Source organism: Electrophorus electricus, chromosome 2 (assembly GCF_013358815.1).
Source record: "Electrophorus electricus isolate fEleEle1 chromosome 2, fEleEle1.pri, whole genome shotgun sequence".
NCBI lineage: Eukaryota > Metazoa > Chordata > Actinopteri > Gymnotiformes > Gymnotidae > Electrophorus > Electrophorus electricus.
This window is the reverse complement of record NC_049536.1, coordinates 20,769,626-20,792,125: the sequence shown is the minus strand read 5'-3', so window position 1 is coordinate 20,792,125 and position 22,500 is coordinate 20,769,626. Positions and strand designations below refer to the sequence as shown.

At 41.7% G+C, this 22,500-nt stretch overlaps 1 protein-coding gene across 1 annotated transcript in view; it reads right to left on the bottom strand.

Annotated features, from left to right (window-relative positions):
* Window positions 1-22,500, bottom strand: part of LOC113577165 (complexin-1) — a 29,776-nt gene that overhangs the window by 568 nt on the left and 6,708 nt on the right. The window contains exons 4-5 of the mRNA XM_027009655.2: window positions 3,299-3,474; window positions 1-468 (exon numbers count right to left, since the gene is read on the bottom strand). The exon at window positions 1-468 is cut by the window's left edge and continues 568 nt beyond it. Coding sequence (XP_026865456.1) covers window positions 271-468; window positions 3,299-3,474 — 374 coding nt within the window. The 3' untranslated portion in view covers window positions 1-270. The remainder of the gene's footprint in view (window positions 469-3,298; window positions 3,475-22,500) is intronic.

The window sequence follows — 22,500 nt, the reverse complement described above, 5'->3', positions numbered from 1 at the left end:
AACTTTATTGTCCCATTGCCTGGACTCAGGGGGAACCCGGTATTACATTTATCTTTAACTTGAGAAATATGTATGTGTATTTTTGTGCACAAGTCAGGCCTCCTTCATTCTTCCCATCGAAAATATCACATACAAAGTGACAAGTTGAAGACAAAAACTACGGCACACTGACTGAGTCCAGAGCATCTGGAGCATGTAAGAGAAAAGGTCGGGGCTGGAGGATGCGATGGCGTTTATGACAGCATTAACAGCCACATATCCCAGACGCTCTTACTTTTTATTAAACATGTCAAACAGCGGACCCGGGAGGAACTTCATGACGGTGTCCACGATGCTTTCTTCTTCCTCCTCCTCGTCCCCACAGCCTGCAGGCACGGCTTTCTTGGGGCGGGTGAGGCTGCCCTCGGACGCCTGCTCCATCGCTGCCTGAGCTTCTGCCTCCTTCTCCTCCTTCTTCTTTATTCCATACTACAACATGACAACACACGTCAGTCTTCATTCCTTTCTGTAGCTCCAGAACACACAAGCCCACACATGGTTTCTCCTGGTCACGCTGCACTATCGGTTTTAACACCAATTGTTTCAGTTGCCTTATGTGTGCATAAAGGTACAGTCTGCCAGGTCTCCTCAACTTGATACGCAAGGAACCATCTGTCCTGTGGACTGCTATCAGAATTATGTACATTTCATTTTGCTTGGTTAGTCTATTCTATTAAGGTGTTGAACACTACGATTTTTAGTGACCTTGAACAGAATGTTAGGTTAACAGAATGCTAGGTCATCCATAAATAATGTTTATTCCAAATTTTACTAAAATTATTTTCTATGGAGAACCAAGTACTAAATGCTAACTCACAGTTGGGACTTCATTGTGTGTCCAAAAGATTGTCCTGACACATGTAATGTTAGTAAAGATTGTCCAGACAATTGATCTTAGTAAAGATTGTCCAAACACTTGTAATCTTTGTAAAGATCCTCCAAACACATTTTATCTTAGTAAAGGCTGGACTGGCTTGTAATTGCAGTGTGCATTCGCAAGAGATATATATGAGCCTTACCAGAACCAGACATAAACATCAAGCCTTGTTATGTAATAACGTTACAATGCAGTTATGAAGTGAGCAAGGCAACAAAGATGAAAAAGAAGCCACACCGTGTGGAAAAAGGCTCAGCCCTTAAAGTGGAGAGTTCAGACTGTATTCGTCTGATTACAGAACGAATGGGTACGAAGTAGAGGTCTCAGATTGTGTTTGCCTCAGAATCAGTTTCACAGCGTGGACTTGCAACAGGGCTGAAACAATCTACCACTAAACTGGCAAAGAGTTGCATGCACACCCCTTGCATGGCAGCGAGCCACCTGGCAAAGCTGCCTGATTGTTCCACTGTCCTAACAGTTAGCTTAGTCATTCTCTCAGCTTCAGCTCAGCATCATTCGAATTATATGCACTTGTTTATTTACAATGAAATTTTATTCCCAATATTGGCAGAGAAGGTGAATCCATTCTACATGTGTATATATGACAAACGATCCACATGTTCTTTGTTTTTTGTCCCAGGGGTCCGTGGCTCAAAAGCCACAGAAGGTAATCTATTTTTGTTTGTCTTTGATTCTTGTACTGGCTCATGTTTGGGATTTGAATACAAAATTTTCAGAAATAGTCAGATCTGAACAGTGATTGATGAAACTGCACTTTTCAGATTTAGGCAGCAAAAAAGCATGCGCTTATCATTAGTTTGGATGATCTTGTATATATAGCATAGTGGAAATGTAGCGTTAGGAAACCATGAGGAAAACTATATACTGACCAGCAGGAGTTCACTCACTGACTGGTGAAATGGATTAACAGATAATGGCCTTGCTAGTAAATAACAACATCATGGGGTGTGTGAGTGTGAGTGTGTGTGTGTGTGTATGTGTGGGAGGGGGTGGGGTGGGGTGGACTATACTACTATACTGTCTTTCCTGATTGATGTCTGAATCCTTTACACCCAAGTGGAATATAAATCTATGACTTTCCAGTGACACAAAAATGTAGCTTGCTATCCATAAATGGATTCAAATATAGATAATTCTGCCTCTGCTGACTGCAAAAGGTATCAGATGTGCTCAGTCGCCCTGCGAATGATTTCATGTTTCCACTGACCCGTCCACTGGCAACGCCATCTTAGACCCCGTGTTCTGAGAATCACTATTACGTTATACGGTACAGGGGAAGGGGCCTTGGTTTGACATGCATAAGTCAATGGAGGTGGGGGGCTGGGAGCATGCAAAGTTCAGCAGATATGGGGCTTCCTCAGTATTCCAGTCACATTCCTCCCAATACATCCCACTTAGCTTTCCATAGAAATTCATCTTTTCTAATCAAGCTCAGTTAGGTCACAGTAGGAGATGGAGCCACCGTTTTGTGGTTCCATGCACAACTACTATTAGCTAAGTTACATTATTACTACTAGCTAAGTTACATCATGTCTAAGTTACATTATTATGCATTGGTGGGTCAGTTTCAAATAGTATTACTGATATTTCAAGAAAATAGCACTATGTGCTTGACTGAAATGGACATAGTGCGTAGATAGAGATGTGCATATTTGCTTATTGGCTTGCTATGAGTCCAGACCAATCAGGCAAGCAAATGATGATAAAATGGCAGTAACCTTTTTAGGTGTCTGTTGTTACTATAATCTACAGTATGCATTAAGCATTAAGGATTAATTGGCGCAAAATTATTTTTGTGCACAAATGCTAGAAAAATGACTTAATAGCATTTCTTAAATAGGAATATAAGCAATTCTGTAATAATCCTCTTGTAAAAAAATCTTTAAACCCTTAGAGGCTCAGGGTGTCAAAGTGGCCATGTTTACTGTCCATCCACGGTGTCGCGTTGAGAAAAGGGCAGTTTGGCAATGTAAGAAGGGGACGTCCAGCGCAGTCTTTCCCTCATGCCACATGAAATGCTTGGCCAGTCTGAACTGTCATTTCTCCTTTTCTCTGGACAAAACCAGTAGCCCCAGGGCCCTTCTAGCCTGGCACGTAGCCTACAGCTCAGCAGCTGCTCTGCTCTTACCTTGGCTCAGATCCAGCACCGGGAGAAAATGCTCATTCTTCTTATGTTAACTTTTCTGAGCGAAATATTACAAACTAGTTTGTTGGAATTACATTAAGTGATGGTATATATAGATATAGCTATGTAGTTTTAGTTCTAGATAACTATATGTATCTATGCTGATTCAGCAATGCCCCTAAGTGGTTCTTAAATTCCAGACGATATATTGGTCATGCCTTCCTTGGGTTCCCTACCTTATCCCGGATGCCCTGTCGGATCGATTCTCTTTCTGCCTCCATTTTTGCATATTTAGCCTTCCGTTCTTCCTCCTGCTGTCGGAGGGCTTCTTGTCTTTCCTCCTCCTTCTTCTCAGCGTCAGGGTCCTTCTCTTCCTTTTCTCCCAGCATTTTGCCCATGTCTTTGGTCGCCCCTTTGCAGGAGAGGGGAAAAGAAAGAAGGAAAGAAAGAAGGAGAAACCGGATATCAGTCATAGGACTTCCAACGCCTAAATCACACAATACGAGACAGCGTGCTGTGAGCTCCCTTCGGCACAGCGTGAGTTAAAATAAGGAAAATGAATTGGCAGCGGCACTCATCTGCTCGTTTTACCCTCTGCCCCCCACAGTGGCCACCGCTGGCTTTTTCAACAGGACAGGGCGGCAGAAAGAAAGAATGGGTCAGAACGTTACAACAAAGGGATCCATTAACACAGTGAGAGGGACTGCAGGATTTGGTCGGGTAGATAATAAGTTCTGATTACCTCAGCCCTCCATTCATCAGGAACACAGCCGACACGTCTCCCCAAATTTGATCGCTAGCCGAGGTTGTGTTTCAGTGAGGCTCACTACTGCCTCTTAGGCTGCTTTTGTAAATTTGTATTGCGATGCACAGTTTCTATAGGCTTGTGATGAGTAAAAGAATGGACATATTGTACCACAGAAAATGCCACATTCAGTTCTACACTCAATGCTGGATATTGGACATGGCATCATATTGCTGGGCAGATGGACGATGTAGACTGTCATCCAACAGATCACCGTAATGCCTCTGATGTCGATGTGTTAAGTATAGCACATAAAATGAACTAAGCATTCAGTTTGAATGTAATCATCTGACAATACTGAATATTCACTATAATTGATTGTGACAATAATGAAAATAAATAAAAAGCACACTCATAAGGTCCTCCCACAATCTCACTCATCATATCCGTGAATGCAAGCTGATTAGCACGTCATCGAAATGCATTAATAGAAACTACATTCAGTGAACGTCAGGGGAGGGAGCACTGAGCTTTTCCACAGAGTGTTTCCTCAGGTGCATATCAGCATTGTGGAAAAACATTCCAGATGTCTCAGAGAATAATGGAACAAACCTAATTAAAACCCTCTCACTGGAAAACTCTGAACTGCATAGTCCAATAGAATCGATTTTCTGTATCTAGTTCATTTTTTACATGTCAAATTCATTTTTTTGCGATAAATTAGATATTTCCCTGTATGCCAAAACATGTATACCTGGCCTTAAACTTCAGTATTTCAATTTCAGCCAGAAGCAAGTTGAATTTTGTCCTCAGAAAATCTCAAAGCTATCCTGGTAGTTCAGGCAGTGTGCATTCTTGTCACTGCAAGCAACGTGCATCAATCACTGTTAGCAGAACTTCTTCAGAGGTACTTTTCACTAAAATTTCCCTCTACTGGAGTAGGTTTACCTTTTGCAGGAATTCATGTAACTCTGTTTATTTTAGCACTCAGGATTGTGCAAGAGACACAGCTACATGGAAATGCATGGCGGCCGGTGCATTACACTCTGGGGGTTTGCTGGTCATGGTTTGACTGCTGTAGCAGCACACAGGGCGTTTACCCAGCAGCCCTGGGGCATGAAGGCCTGTGCTCACCCTGTGCAACAACAGCCTCCAGCTGCCTGGGGCTCAAGAAATTGATTTTAATGAGTGTTGGGCCTCCCTGGAAGCCATCTCAGGGCTTACTCTTTTACTATTAGGCCCAGTCAATCCTCACGATTTGTGCAAACTGGCCAGGCTGCTCTGCCCTCTAAAGGAGGGGGTGACCACATGTCCATGTGCTTTCTGCTATGACCTTATAGGAAGGTTGGGGTCAGGACCTGCTCTCATCTATACATATTCATACTGTATATACAGTATATACATACTGCTAATCAGCAGAATGAGACGGGATGTTACTAGGGATTTGTTTTAATAAGCAATTATGTTGAAACAACCATGCTTGTTGATTTTTTACACTGTAGCATAGGGCAACAGTATCAAAAAGCAACTGAGAACTTGAAACTTGATCTGGAAGCGTTGCTCTGTTACAGTGACATATGATTTTAAGTGACCACAACAATAAGGCAGTATAAATCATTTCAACAGAAAACCTTTAATTAAAATGGCCAACTTTAAAATTCACTGCAGTCACTTTACAGAATTACACGGCTATTTTTATGGCTCATGTGTCATGCTGGCGCCAGTCTGTTTGGATTAGCCTGATCAATAGCTAGACAAAAGATAGCACTGCACTGCTGTCCATGATGAGCTGTCAAAGTCTGAGCATGCCCAGAGGGACAGCAGAATTACAGGAACACAGAAAGATTCTTCTTTGGCTGGTTACATTTATGGTATATGTTATTCAAACATATACATATGATTGGGGGGGGTCTGTTTGGGAGGATATTTTATGTCATGAATAATACTCTTGCTTCACTGAAAGCCTTTAGCAACTTCTGGATCTGAAGTGCTGTGCATTCTCCATGGGGCACATTGTCTTAAAGCACTCACAGATCCATACTGAATAGTATTATATCAAAAAGAACACAAAATGTCAGTACATTTTCCCCCACAGTCATGTGGTCTTTACATGTAAGGTTTTACACCTATGTAGTGAAATAAAAAGAGCTTTAATATTCAAAGTACAAGTAGCGTGTATGTCTCCTTAGGGATGAAAAAAGTTTCTTTTGCAAGCTTTGTAAAAAAAAAAAAAAAAAAAAGTTAACACAGTTAACAGTGTGCACATACACACAGACACACAGACACACACACACACACACACATGCACGCACACACACACTCACACACACACGCACACACACACACTCACACACACACACACACACACACACACACACACACATAGGGCAACTTTCATTTTGGTCGATTTGATTTAGGCGTGTGTGTGCTTTCCGCTTGTTTGTGTTATTGATTTTTAAATGTGCACGGCTGTTGTCTCCTGTCTGAGCTCCTGCGTGTTTCATTATCTGTTTTTAATTAAGGCTCTTTTCTCACGCATGTCTTTGCTCCTCTGCCATGCAGTGCTGGTAATCTGAGTTCTCAAGGCTAATTAGCTCATCTGATCGTGACACAAATGCTGTGCTGCCGAGTGAGACAACCATGTCCCAGAAGTCTTTGCAGCACTTCAGTGTACCACAGTTCTATCAGCTGTGCACACGCTCATTGCAGCCAGAGTAAAGGCTCATTCTCTGTAAGAGGATGTGACCAAGAGTTTAGGAAGGTTCCTCCATGGTAACTAATGCTAACAGCAATGGGAGAGTTCATAGCTAACCATAGTTAACACTATTGTGAGCTATTAACTATAGCTAAGAGTCTTTCATGGTGATCATAATTAACAGTCTTGAAAAGAAACATTGATTGAGCAAAAGCACACAATGACTAGTGTGATATCTTTATGCTAAAAAAACACTACTAAGCACGGAGGATCTTCTCTTCAATCTTCTCTGTGCTACAATTATCAGGCTTGACAAACTGGCTCAATGTGTTGATCCAGGCGGCTCTATCAAGCTGTCTACATTACCAGTCGACAGTTAGGACATCTACACCTACCACTTTCCAAAGTTTAGACTAACAGTGAAGGCAGCACAATAATGAAATAACACATATGGAATTATGTAGTGACCAAAAATGTGTTAAACAAATCCAAATTAAATCTCATATTCAACATTCTTCAAAACAGACATGATGAATAGAACAGCCTTGATGACAGCTTTGCTTACTCTTGGCAGCTTTATGACCTCAGAAACGTTCTAACAGTGGAATCTCATCTGCCAACACTCATTTACTAAAGGTTTAAATTTCTCAATGAGAAATATTGTTCTGGAGGCATTTCAAATGTTTTTAAAACATTTTGATTTTGGTAATTAATTCAGATGTACGCATCAATGTTTGTTTTTATTTTTGTCTTAGACAACAATTAAAGCATCAACCTATTATGTTAAAATATCTTTAGTATAATTAAATGCATTCTTTTAATCTGGTGTAATCACAAACGTTTGACTGGTCCTGTAGATCAGTGAGGGGAAAAATGGAGAAACGTAATTTTGAAAGGGTTTAACGATGGCTTATAATAAGGGTTGCATTATATAAAAGGCTGCTGTGTATGTGTTACAGCGAGAGAGAGGATGAAAGTGAGAAAGTGATGGAAATGGAATACTTGATGGCCTGAAAGTCCTTGTGTGTGTGTGTGTGTGTGTGTGTGTGTGTGTGTGTGTGTGTGTGTGTGTGTGTGTGTGTGTGTGTGCGCGCGCGCGCACTCGTGTGGTCTCCCTGTGAGAGAGTGTGGGTGGAGAAGAACAAACTGTGACACTGTGTGTTTTGGAGACACAGAAACAGAAAAAAAAAAAAAATTATACACAGTGTCCAGTGTGTGACTGCAGGAAATTGTGTCTCTTTGACCATGTGCCCATGTGTGTGTGGCAGAGAAGGTCACTGCTGTGTACTGAAGGACACTGAGGGACACAGTAGGGCCCCTGTGGAGCGTAGGCACGTGTATATAGCAGCAGGAGCAGCTCAAGAACTTGGTGTGCCTTCTCCTCCATCTGTCATTAGTTGCACCTGCTCTAGTAACAGAACCTAGCGCCCCGCCCTGTCTCCCACAGGCATATTAACCACCTACCCCACAGAGAACATGCCACACTGAACGCCCATAGCCACCAGTGTGGAACGGTTCTGGGCCCAGGTACAGGTGAGCCACTCCCTCTGCTTTCAACAGGCTCTCTCTCACACACACACACACGTATATATGTATATATGTATACATGTATATGTATATATGTATGCACATATATATATATAATTTGAAAGAGTAAAAATGTGTTAAGATATTCCTTTAATACATAAAACCACTTACTATAACTACCTGCTGTAAATTTGTTGGAATTGCACTAATGAAACCTTTTTGTAACGTTGCCCGAGTGCCACAGGGCACGGAGCAGGACGCACAGACTCTCGATATGTGAAATATTTAATGATATAACATAAAAGACTATGGTGGCACTCACACAACATTAACAATAAACATAGACACACTTAACACTAACAATTAAAACTTTAACATCAACAGACAAACATGGATCCTAACATTGCACTTCAGATGCTAACAAACAAACACCAGTGGTGAGGCACGCGCTGACGGGGGTTTAAATAGACAGACACACTAACACTTAACCCCATACAGGTGTGTGCCTTCATGGGGGTGTGGCTACAAACATGAGTGAACCCCCCATGCACATGGCAGGCCATACCACGTGACTTCTGGAGGTGGGGGGGGGTGTCCCGTGACAATTTTAAAACAGACAGAGTAGGTTCCTGTTTGGTTGCTGTTTATCTTATTGCTCATAAGAATTCCTGTAAATCATGTTTCTGCATTTATTTTGAGAGATTACATTGCTGCTATTGAACTGACGTTGGCTTCTACACAAAGCAAGGCTTATAGAAGCCTTCAAAGCCATATATTTAACTACATATTACATGCAATTGTACATAAATGTGCTTCAGTTTTCTGTCCAAGTTCAGCTTTGTTCTTTGGCCTGTGATCACACAGTGCATCTCTTGTTGAGTGAGCAGATACTACATGGACGTGAAGTGGGAGTAGTAATAGGCTTTGCTGGTGTTATGTATATGTTGCAGGATGAGCAAAGGCTTTTAAGTGTTATGGTACAACAGCCTGAAGTGAACAGTGAGAGATCTGGCCAGCGGAATGGGCTTTAATGAGAACAAATACTTTTTATGTGGAGATGGAAGCTAGAGAAAGTCTAGAGCATAGACTCTCTAGAATAAATGGGGGGAAATGGCAGGACCTGCATCCTGGGAGCTTTTCTCAATTATTCTTGGCATTATCATCCACACCCAGCCCTCAGAGAGCTGGGGATATGGGACTGCTAGGAAGGGCCTGGACTGATACATCACTAGTGGAGTCATTTCCTGGCACTAACCCAACTATCTGCTACATATAGGAGTCCTTTGTAGCCAGTGACGTATTAGTTACTTTAATCCTATTGGAGAGAGGGAAGCACAGAAATACTCTATTTAATAGAACTTCTAGAATTTGCAAGTACTCAGCCACTGGCACTACAAGATATCATAGTAAAACATCATTCAAATAGTAAGGTGCAGAATCAAAGTTACCTCGCAATACCAGAAACATCATTTTGTAGTATACCCCATGACTTCCCCACTTCTCCTCGAATGACACCTGTATCTCTTGCCCACTGCTGTGTAAGGCAAGTGATCAAAACCAGAATATCTCCACTACAGCATGTCCTCCACCTGCCACTGGGTGAATCAATTTCATCACCATCCTCAACATTGTAAGTGTAGTTAGCTTGTTCCTTTTTACAGCTGTCTCAGGCCCCATGTGGCTCCCATCCAGAGCTGCCTGTGTAGAAAGCACCACCATGGCAGGCAGCTCAGGCCAGTGCACTTGGCTGGCTGCATGTGAGCACGTCGGGCTCCCGCTGAGACTCCCAACCCAATACTCTCATGTCACTGCGCATGTGAATTATGGCAGGAAGGCAGGACCGTGCGCACAATGAAAATGAATGTAAAATGCACGCACAGTTTAAAACACACACACACACACACACCAGGGGAAGAAGGATTATTCTGAGTAAATTCAGAGTGCTGTCGTTCTTGCCCACCGATTGGTTGGCGCCTTGCACGTGGCTTTAGCAGTGGAGATGAAAGAGAATGACAGCAATACTAGTGAGGCTCCCGCCAGCCATGGCCCATTTTAGGTTCAGCTGAAAGATTCACCACTCCTACGTTTATGTGAGGAGAATCTGATCATTAGCGCTCATTATGAATCCACATTGTATGTCTGCCTTCAGGAGACAGTTAAGCTTGTGGCAGAAAAACCTCTATTTGATAACTTCGTGCATCATTTATCTTGAGACAACAGGAAACACCTCTTCTGCGGTGCTCTGTTTCGTGGACATCCTTAGCTCACACTGGAATGTTACATCACAATGGAACCCTAGCTTATACTGAAATCTTAGCTCACATTTACCTCTTTTCCATTTATCGCGACCTATCTTAGCCTAAAAGACCGAGCTGGACTAAGAAATCTAAAACGTCTAAAGACGAATTTCGTCTAATGATGACAACCCAGCCAAAAAATCATCTCTGAATAGCAAAGGCAAGAAGCTAGACAGATGAATACAGCCCAGAAGACAGCAGGCTTACACTGCAGTGTGAAGGGGACATGCAGGAGGGAGGAGGAGGAGTCTGTACTCTGCTAATGGATGAAGAGGACAAACATTAAGCTCTCCTCTCTCATGGTCTTGTCACTCAGGGAAAGCCAAGTTGATATCCATTTTCTTTTAAGACTTCTAAAATCATCTGTAAAAATTTGATGCAGGAACATAATTTTAAAATAGAGATTTGAGAACATTGCCATGATACAGAAGCAAAGGTGTGCTGGTTTGCTTTTGTTTGATACACTTGTTGCCTGCTCACCTTGGGCATTTCCAGCATTGCTGTGCTTTGAGAAATGTCGGCCAAAAGGCCCTAATTAACAGCAACTTTGGCAGCATGTACTCTCACATATTTTTCACTTTCCTGAAAACTGTTGAACACTGTGAGTGTAATACCTTTTGGGGTGCATGCTTAATAATGCACAGGAAGTTGGAAGAAGCCAAATCATTTGGGATAAGTACTTTGAATACCTTCATATTGTAGATACAGGTCATCCAAGGGAAACTTTGTGAAAACTTGCATTCCATTCATGTCATATTTTATATGCATTATCAGGTTGATTATTAAAGTCTGAATCACTTGATCATATCTGATTAAAAATCCAATTTCATTCACATAAGGGGTACATCTTCTTTTGCCCTCTGTTGTGCCTTGGCAAACCTATTCCACAAAGTTAGCTGGATAGAGCCAGTCAGCTCTCTAACACAACTCTCCCTCTTGCATAGCTCACTTAACTGAGAAATGGCCATTAACCATTAGACTCAATTACAAATTACAGTGTATGTTTGGATTGTGTGCTGCTCTAATTGTGTTCCCCTCTCACAATTAGACCACCTCATTGGCACTATGTTATTTGCAACCAGTTAATGTTTTGGCTTTTTAAAGGCCTTTCTTTTATTTTGATGTCCTTCTTTTATATTCACCACTTAATCACTTTTAGAAGATTTTCCAATTATCAAAAAGTATCAAAAACAAGAACATCTATATTTCTTCTGTCTATCATTGTGAATGAACATTACATATCCTACCACCTCACAAAAACAAATTCACTCCTGCAGACTAACAGCTTCCAACCTGCCCCTCCCAATTCCTCTGTGTCACTATAAATCCCCAGAAGCCCTTCACTCATTTACCTGCTCATTCCTTGTTTATGCTGCATGGGCTGAAGCTAGAGCCGATGATCACTGTTTCTGACTGGCATTTCCTAAAGTCCTTTGATTGGCATTTCCTAAAATCACATTTCCCTTGTTGTTTGGACGTCACCTTGAAATGCAGCAGTTTTCTCCCTTGAGATCTGTACTCAACTGCAGTCTTACAGGAATAAGACATGAGATCCCTGAGAGTGGCTCCCCGGGGCATGTCTTTCAGCAATTAAACCAAATTTTGGATCTGTCTTACTGTAAAGCTGATAACCCTGTCTACACTGACTACTGAGTAACATCATTGTAACGATATAAAAAATGAACTATATTGTTTATTCTTGATTAGTTGGTGGAATGGTTGGTTGAATTTACTACACTGTATATAAATGTCTATGTTAATATGTAAAAACTGATAACTGCTCTAGTCAGAGCAGTACAGTGATACTGGAAAGGCATTATTAGAATTTCGCAATCACTTAGAGCACTTCTGATGCCTAATTACCCTACACAGATGGTAAATGTCAGTAGCAACATGCAATGTAAACACTGCGCAATACTGACCAGCAAGGCTGGTCAATTAATTGGTTGAATTAGGTAGTTGGTTGGCTCAATAAAAAAAGGGTCAAACCCTGTTAACTGCAATTATCACAGCTGCCAGGGTTCAACCATAACAGAGCCCACCCTCTTTAAGCTGACCATTTCAGTCCATCAATCTTCCCTGGACTGAGAGTCTTCCTGTTTCTTTTCCCCTGCTCCACCGTAGGGTTCTCTGCTGACTGAGCTGTCCCCTCGCTGTGACTGTTCACGGCCCTCCGTTAGCATTCACAGCTCGGCTGTCTTCTCCTGCTTAAATCATCAGTGCTGCCCTCCTCCTCGGGACATGCAGGTGCTGCCCATCGATCACACAGTCAGTCTGATTCCGCAGATAACTAACATCGTTATTCAAATGTGGGCTCACCCGCACTCAACTCATCTTCTGCTAGACTGTGGAGGTATTTGTTTGGCTTTACTTAATCAGGCCATCTACAGAAACTCTGTTTCAGGGCAGTTCTCTTCCTGGCATGAAGCTCCATAACAAGCCCTATTAGGCTCAGAGCTGTAATCATGACTCACTGAAAGGCACAATTCAGATGCCCCCTTTAGCTATTCTCTATCAGCCTTTTTCCCTTTAGAATGTGCATCAGAAAATCATTGCTATAGTAATGGAGTGAAAGGACATCACAAGACAGGTTTCTTTAGGATGACAATGAACTTTCATAATATCTGTTGAATACATGAAAGTATAGTTCCAGCACTCTAACAAGTTCATACCAGATGAGGACAATTTAATGTTTGTCCTTCATCTTCCACATGAGGACATTTTGTTCATTTCATAAAGGTCAGTAACAGTGAGGAATGATCACTCGCATTTTAATAATGGCTCCATTTAGTTTTCAGCATAGCAGCCAGTCTAAAGAGCCATGGCATTTACCTGTTCATATCACTGCATAATTGCCAAGAAGACAGGACCTTGAATGGTCTATTTACTTGAAGATTATACTGAGTTTCTGTTCCAATCTGTCTCTCAGTAAGAGAAGCAGCAATGCTGGTTCTGCCCAGGCCAACACATCAGCCCAGTGCTAGGATAGCCTCCATTTCCAGGCAGTAACTAGCTTGGATCCACTGCATCACCAAAACTGAATTGACATTTCCCCTTTTGTTACGACAGCAGATTGGCTGTCGCTGAGGTGACTGAACACAAATGGAATACTTCAGAAATGACAGACTGGAACACTTCTCCAAAAGCCATTTGAGCAGAATGTAGCTAAATTAACTTCACTGAGTCCAGCACATTTGATAACAGCTTAACAAGAGAATGTTTCACATGCAAATATGACTGGTGTTGAACCAGGGTTAAAAACAGGCATTTTGGAACGTCTTTGAATGCTTCTGAGTGAAAGCAGCTGCTGGAAGCATTCCACTTTATCCCACATTGGAGCCGCATCATAGCCATGCCTCTGCACAAATCTCGACGGCTGGAATGGAGACTGACGTGACAGGTGAATGGGAGGTTTCATCCCTTTGTGATTCACAATTGTCACACCAATGAATGAGCTGCATGCACAGAAAAGTGTTGATGGAGAAATGCTAAGGCATAAAGTCTTTGAATATTCATTCAAGTATGTTCTCTCAGAAGGAAAAGCTGGGAATAGACTTTGCGTATATCAGGATACAGTATGACATTAAACAGCTTGGGATGCCACCCACTCTCACATTCCAAGGTGATAGGGATTGGCACAAAGACGCTTGCATGCCCTGTATGATGGTACTGAGATAACGGTATTATAGTGGCTTATGTCATCATAAAAGGATGACACTGGAAGTTGTCCAGATAATTGGTTTCATCCCCTTTGGAGTGGATCTGCCTTAGAAGAGGATCACAATGCACACTTTTTTTGCAGACCAAGATGCCAGTTTCTTATTATTTTCAATAGAACTGATTTGGGTCTTTGATTTTGCCCACTGTGTGTGTGTGTGTGTGTGTGTGTGTGTGTGTGTGTGTGTGTGTGTGTGTGTGTGGACCAATCAGATGAATCGGAAGGTGGGCTTTCGGTGACAATTGTAAACGTAGCAGATATCTGATGTCAGAGTGACAGATTATCCTGAAGTTGGTTTAAAAAAAAGGCATGCAGTCCTATTAGTGCAGCATATAAAATATTGGATTAGTGTTTATCTTTTCGATACATTGTGTAGTTTATAATTAGCAAAGTAATGTAACTAACGTTAGCTAGCTAGAAAGTCATCTGATTTACAGCATAGGCACTATCACTACTTGGATTACAAAGACTCAGGCATTCAAAACTAGATGTTAAAAAACATTGTATGAACCCACAGAGGTGTAAAAGCAGTGTGCCTTTGGTTTTTTTCTACTTTCCAAAAATCGCAGTGTGAACACAGCCTTAACCACCTGCACATAAAAAGAAACATCTTTCGCAGAAGAGGCACTGCTTATCTTCACTTTCCTTTGGCAACCTTATCTTTCACAAACACAGAGATTACAAATTATCTTCAACCTCAAAAACACACTCAGTGACTAGCCAGTTGTTCAGCATTTTCTGTACGTGCCATGCCACTGACGAGTGCTGTGGATTGAGACCACTGCGAGGTTCCATGGCTCTGTGGCTCGGAAGCATTCTTGCTCTAAATATCAAGAGTTCCCCCAGTGAGAGCCAGAAGAGGAGAAGCTGAAACTGAGAAGAAAGGGCAAGTGAAAGCCCAGAGTCTTTGATATGCTGACACATCCACTCCCGTGTCCTTCCTCTCGAACAGACAGGCAAGGCCATGCATATCAATTGCTAGAACATTCCAGACTCACGCCTCTCTTTTGCACACAGGCCACCACTTAGCCAGATGCTGCTTTCTTGCTTACCACATCTTTTGCCAGAAACATTTCAGGCAAGGACAACCACAATGGCCCATGCATAAAAAGATTTCCTACAAAGGAAAGTATTCTTGTACGTGTACTCTAATGCTGAATAGCAGGCCCACGTGCAGAATGAGAAACAAATTAAATCATTAGGCACATCTTTGAGGTTTTATTCTATACTGAAAGAGCAGAGCAGTAACTGTATCTGGAATGAAAGTGCTTTTTAGAATTTCAGGACCATATTTTTGGGGCCATTGATGCTCTCTGTATGTTCCTGTTTGAAATCTCTTTTGTCATTTACAAAGACATTTTTACCTATCCCGAACACATCCTGCGGTATATTTAAGAAGAATGTAGTGAATTGTAGATAGTTGGCCATATAACAGAAAGTTGCTCAAAATCTTGCTCTTGACTAAAGAATGAAAACATGACACAAAACATGACACAAACATATCTACACCAACCACATAACCACATAACCAGTTAAGCACTCATGTGCCATGAGTTTACGCACTCATGTGCCATGATATTACATGACTGCTGTGGAGAGCTCTCAGTGTGGCCTCAACCCTGGCAGTCTACCATGATGCTCAGTGAACCACATGCCTGTAGGCACACTGAAGCCCCTAAACATGATCTCTGTTACTGTACCACTCAAGCCGTGAGAGCTGCAGCGTGTGTGCACAGTTTGCCACTTCGATCGCTCCATTGCATGAGTCATTACTGAAATGCATGTGATGGGAGCTACCCGATCGGAAAATTAACCTTTATTCCTTGAGGGGAGGAAAGTGATTGGGGCAGGCCTTCTGTAGATTCTCAAGCATGTTCCCAAGAACTGGAGTGTCATGTTGATTTGTCAGACTGACTGCCCAGGATGGAACATCACAAATATGGAATACCCATGTACGGTCATTAACAATGGATTTAAAAGGACTTCAGTGAGAAAGTGTTGCATGGAAACGAAGATTTGTAATTTGAATTTTCCAGGGAGCACTGACACAACAATACATCCTAACTCATCTCGTGTTAGACATGAACACAGAAAAATATGAAGATGGACATCTTCTAATTACATCTACAGGGAAGTTAATGAGCTGATAATTCTTTTAGTGCAGTGCAATAAAAAAAACAATATGTACATAAATCCAATGCTTTGCATTGAACTGTTCAGTGGTGAAGAAACTGTCATTTTGAATCTGAGCCTTTTTTAAATTTATTTTTCAACTCCTGACATTTGCTTTTAGGGTCTTACCCTGAAAGAACAAACACTAATTAATCAGTCTGGCCCTGATTGCATCCTGCTTCTCTCCTCAATCGCACTCATTAACGACACATACCATCCACCACTGCATTCAAAATGAGTCTGTCACCCATTCTCCCCCCACCCAATTCCTCAATTCCTCAAAAATTTGTTGCGACATTATTTATGCAATCCAGTATGAAACCAACACTACTTTGAACAGTGACAATAACATGATCATGAGTCACATGATCTGGCTTAACCACCGAAGGTTTTGCAAAAGTAGAAAAATAAATATTACAGAAAAGACATTTTGTTTGTTCTTCCCATTTTTTGTTAATGTAAGTTTGTATTTGCTCTGCTGTCTCTTAGATTTGACACAACTTGGTGATTCTTTGTTGTGGTGAAAATAAAATTAAGTATCTTTTGAATAACTTACCTCATGGAAAGATTTAATAGTAACATAAATCACTTTGAGTCTAAACAAATGTGTTTATAATGCATGCACGTGTAAAGTAATTACCTTCAAAAACTGAATACACTGTGGAAAACAGGCAAAATGTCACATCCTATAATGTACACTCAATGTAAAATCCTTCACTGACTTCTCACAGTCTCTAGAGCATCTCATAACCTTTATTATTTTGCATCTGTCTTTCTTCAGATAATGGAAGATAATTTGCATAAAACTTATCAGATTTTGTCATATCCTTGCTAGTCTTCCCATTATGGAAGGATTAATCCTCTGAACCTGGTGTTGATTCAAAGGAAGGGAATGATTTCTAACCTGTCCTTTGAACCATCCATCATTAGACAGACAATGGTTTCAATGTCAACCCTCATTTAGAGCCATTACAGTGCTCTCTCTCTCTCTGCATTAGCTACAAATGGGCTGCTAATTACATGCTGAGAGTCTTGCTGGTCCTGTGTTTCTTTACATGTGTCTGCCATGACTTAAATAACAGGGGCTGACACTAATGCTGGCCCTGCTTGCTTTGCTCCAAGAGGCCTCCTATTTAGCATTTTCTTCTTATCTGCCTCAAAGTGGCCTAAATGATGTAATTTTGAAAGAACCTCTGAATGTGTTCTTCTCACATACATGCCATTTTTGAGTGCTACCATGCGTGATGTTCAAATTATTCATCTACAAGAAAAGGTTGATTATGATTGATTTTGCTCTTATTGTTGCTCTTCCCACATTTTTCCTCTCTCTCATTACCCATTTGTCGCAATGGACCAGATTATCAAATACAGAAACACACCCACCCAACATGTCAATGTCTTATCTCCTCAGCCCAGGACAGAGGTTTGGACTGTTGTTTTTTTTGGCCTGAGATCAAAGAGTATTGTACAAAGAGATAGAAGGTGTGGATGAGCCTGATTGGCCACTACAGGCCTGCTGCTCTCCAGCACAAAAGCAACTCATTGAGGTCTGATTTGTATGTGTGCAGACAGGCCACCCATCAGCTGGCCAAGCAGATGACCTGTGCTCCGACAAAAAAACGAAGAGTGCCATTATCTCTAAACAGTAAGCTACTATTGTTTTGGGCACTTCTGTGAGAACTGCTTGTGCTTGCATGACTTTGAGTGAGCTGAGTTCATCAAAGTCTCAGCACAGCTCGATAAGATGCCTGTTGAGCCCAGCAGGGCGGTTCTGAGTGCAGGGGCTGAACTGTCTTCTGGGATGCAAACACAGTGGCATACCCCATGCCTGTAGTTAATCACTGAGGCGTTTTACATAAACCTGATCAATAGGGTAGCATGATATAATTGATTTGGCTTAATATTAATATTATTATTCTTGGCTTGCTCCATATTTTAGTAAATTCCTGCACTCTTCTTCCTTGTTCTTTTTTTGCATCTCAAGTGGAATCATTTGCACCTTCTGCTGGTAACTGATACTAAGAGAGTTAAAGCCCAGTTCATTGTACTGATTCTGTCATTTTAAGTCAACACACTGTTTCTAAGAACCTCTTTTTGACCAAATATGCAATCATACCAAGGGAACAGCTGTGACCACAACTGACTGTTTCGTCTTAGCAAGGACATGATTGCTTGTTTCTTTCTAGAGAAACATGAAAACAGCAAATATGTCGAGAATTTATTTAGGGGGTTTTCTTTGTTGGCCATTTTTAAGGTCCTCGAAGTTGAATTTTACATTTCTGCTTGCCAAATCAAGTATTATATTGCAGTATATATTATACAATAAATTTCACAGTCACAGCAATATTGAATAATGTTTCCCGACAGAGAGAGAGAGAGAGGGAGAGAGAGAGAGAGAGAGAGAGAGAGAGAGAGAGAGAGGGCAGGATACTCATTGAACCATACTAACAGGTGTTTTTTGATGCCTTGCAATAACTGTTGTTAACATTACACCTCATACATGTAAATGCTGAAAACACAACCCTTTAAAAAATGTTTTTCAAACAGAATTTCCCCTTACTATGTTCAAAAGAGCCATGTTTCATATGAAAATATACCAAGTGTAATAAATACATAAATAATTTTTTAAAAAAGACAAGATTTAAAAGCCTAGTTATTAATGAAAATTCAAAATCGTGAGCAAGAAAGGGAGCACCATGTAGACCCTGATGTGTTTGTCTACATTAATGGGTTGACCTGTTTATTTGGAAGAATGAGGCACTTTCAAGCACTTGTTAGGGACTGCCAGAGAGTGATGGCCAATCAAAAGAGGTCACACCACTCACCCACGTCCTCTGCGTAGGTACTGCCGCTGAAAGCATAAAGCAACAAAACAGCAGCTGCTCAAAGACCTTCAGCTCACACACACACACACACACACACACACACACACACACACACACACACACACACACACACACACACACACAACCTCTATTATAGAAACCAGGAGGAGGTAGAGGTTTACTTTTGTGTCAAAGTAAGTTCTAAAGGTCATGTAAGCAAATAAGTGTAGGAGTGAAAGTTCATTTTTAATTTTGTTCCATATGAATATATTTTAGAGCCATAAAAAATCCAATTATAGAGTGTGAAAAATAAATTGAAACTTTTGAAGCCATCGTTTCAAAAATACAGAGTATTTTTCAAAATGTAATTAAAATGCAGCACATTTCCTTAGCTTATTCTTCTCACTTATGAACTGGGAGCTTCAGTCTAAAAGGAGGCACAGTCCGTCTACACAGTCCGTCATCAGAAACAGAGGTCCAAGGTCCGAGGAAAGTTTAGAACAATGCCACGTGTCACAGCGACCGTGGGACAATAAAGGGCTCAATCTGTAAAGGATACACCATTGCTCATGATAGGAATGATGAATGGCCACCACGTAGCCCTGTCATAAATGTATGTACAACCACAAGAGGCCGAGCACTGCTACAACCTGGTTTCTCCAGAGATACAGTTATAAACTATAAACTCATCTACCAAGAAACATTTTGCTAAAAAATGGTGCCTATGATCAAAATCAGATTTTGTTCCTTTGGGGCCTTTATTTCCACTCCAGGCATTTTAGACAAGAACTTATTGACATTTTCACCAGGAGCCGAAGGAATCTCCCCTCAACAGATGGCAAGTTGTGGAGAAGTGCTGAGAGACAGCGCCACCTCTGGCTATGCGTGGGACAGGCATCCAAGCTCATGCCACCATGCCCCGGGAATGGAGGTAGCATAGCGACTTTATTAGCACACTCAGTACCAGCCAGTCGCCTTCCATTTCACTCTAGCTGAGCTAAGAGAGCCCCACAGAGCGCCATATGGAGGGCATGTGTAATGTGCTGGTGCATGAGCTACAGCCGAATGAACAGACTGACTGACTCCCCTCAGTATCGCTGGATGACAGGGCCTATAAATGCTGAAATCATACTGAAAGCTTGCCTGGCTAGCATGGACACAACTGCTAAAAGTTACTGATGGTTAAGTGCTGAGAAAAGCGGATTTGCACTAACAAATCTACACTATCACAGTGGGCAAATGCCTCCACTGGCTGTAAATAGCTTTAAACCTATTTATATGGAAAAGAATAGGAACAGGTAAGCAGTAATAAAATGAATAATGGCCAAATGACCTTCTGCTGCACACAGCACAGTGCTGCCATAATGCTAACACACACACACACAGAGAGAGAGAGAGAGAATGACTGAGCTCACATCCAAGACATTCATCAACTCATACCTAAAAAGGGTGTGGAAGAGCGCCATGGGGGCAGGCTGCTTGACCTTGTCTGACCTTTGTTAGCGTAACTAACAGGCTTCTACTGAAAGCAAGCTAGAACAGGAAAGCAGGGCATCGCCTGCAGCCGCACTAGCCTAAAGAGAGCAGCTCTCACCTCTCCTGGCCTGCTGATGGCAATGTTTTGCCAGAGAGAGACTGAGAGAGAGAGTAAGAGGCAAGGGAGAAAGGGAGAGGGACCCAGACCTGCCAGAGCTGCATGCTGGGTAGACGGCCATTTTGGACATGAGTCAAGGGCATGCAGTGGAACGGCCAAACGAGCCTTTATGCTGTGCCAGCTGGTGACGCAGTTTTCTTTCAGGGATACCGGATACATAACCGTGGACCCAAACACTGGAAAAATGGCAAGTTGTGATGGCCTAACTGGCGACGTCACTAAACTATTTTTGCCTGTAGAGGTTCCTTTAGGTAACACACGGGAAGTAGAACTTTTAGTGTCATGATTGAACTTTTCACTTTTCAATCTTTAAGTTGTTGACATTGTTTTTAACTATTCAACTCTAAATAGATAGTTCTGCATTTGAGTCTATTTTTACTGAGAAATTTACAACAACTGGGTCACACCAAGTTGCCAGAAAGTACCAAGAGAATACACAGCTGAAACTCTACTGCAAAAGCAGACTCTTCCTCTCATCTGACTCCTCTTGTCAGGAGCTGTCTAATCATGCCCAAGTGCAAGGCTATAGTGTCTGATCTCAGACCTCCTTTAATATCAGGCTTTTGTCAGAGGGATATGGGCGTTAAATGTTAACCTAATGGCAACAATGTCAAGTACACAGAGTAGTAAATGAGACTGCTTTCATGGCAATGATGATTATTAGTGACCCTAGCCAGTGAAAAAAAGATTTCATCTTCGAGTTAATTTCATGACTGTAGTCTGTCCTTGACTGTCTGTCCATAACAATTTGCTTTATCAGTATTTTATTTACATATTGATGACACTACTGAGCAGTGACATGTCTAATGATGATGTTGGTAATGACAATGATGATGACATGACATGGATGTCATTAATTGACTAGTGAAATTAGTGACAATGCATAAGAGTTATTGACTTTCTGAACAGAACAGGCAAACACATTAGTCCTCATTTCTGAAGTTAGTGCATTCTCTATTGCCTGGGCATTTTATAACGTTTTATTGAAACCATTAATGAACAATTACAGCTCATTTCAGTCCTTTTAAGTGACTGTAGACTATCTGAAGGACTGTCTGTTCCAAACAGCTTGTGAGTTTTGAATCAAACACTGTAGTAGAAAACTTTGAGAAGTTTCTAAATCTGTTCCTTGATGCTAGAGTTTGGTAAAGTGGAGTCAGAAAAGGGGTGAAGAAGTCCAGTGGAGTCAAAACTACAACTCCTTAGTCAACACTGCACACGAAAGTCTACAGTTTGACAAGTTCTCTAAGACTGAGACCGTATGGGTGGCCGACCCGATCTGTTTGTGTGTGTGTGTGTGTGTGTGTGTGTGTGAGAGTGTTTCTGAAAGTGACATTGCTGGGCTAGTGCATTTCTAATATCTCAGGAGGCTTAAAGTTTGTCAACTCTGAATGGTCTGTATGTGTAACCTCTGAAAAAGCTAGTGTGACTATGTGTGTGCACGCATGCATGTGTGTGTGTGGGTGTGGGTGTGTGTTGGTGGGTATCTTTGTGCAATGGCAGTTCCCCTCTTGTGTGGAGACCAGTATGGCACCGAAAGATCCATTGCACAAATGTAAGTCTTGCTTTCAGAGCCAGGAGCCTGCAGCCTGGACAGTATGACCAGCCATGTGGGGGATGTACAGCTGCCAATCCTGCTGAGTGTGTGTGTGTGTGCGTGTGTGTGTGTGTGTGTGTGTGTGTGCATATGTGTGTGTGTGTGTGTGTGTGTGTGTGTGTGTGTGTGTGTGTGAAACAGAGAAAGAAAGTGTCCTAGATTGACCTTCGCACATCTTGCCAACATGAGAAGATAGAGAGCATACTGT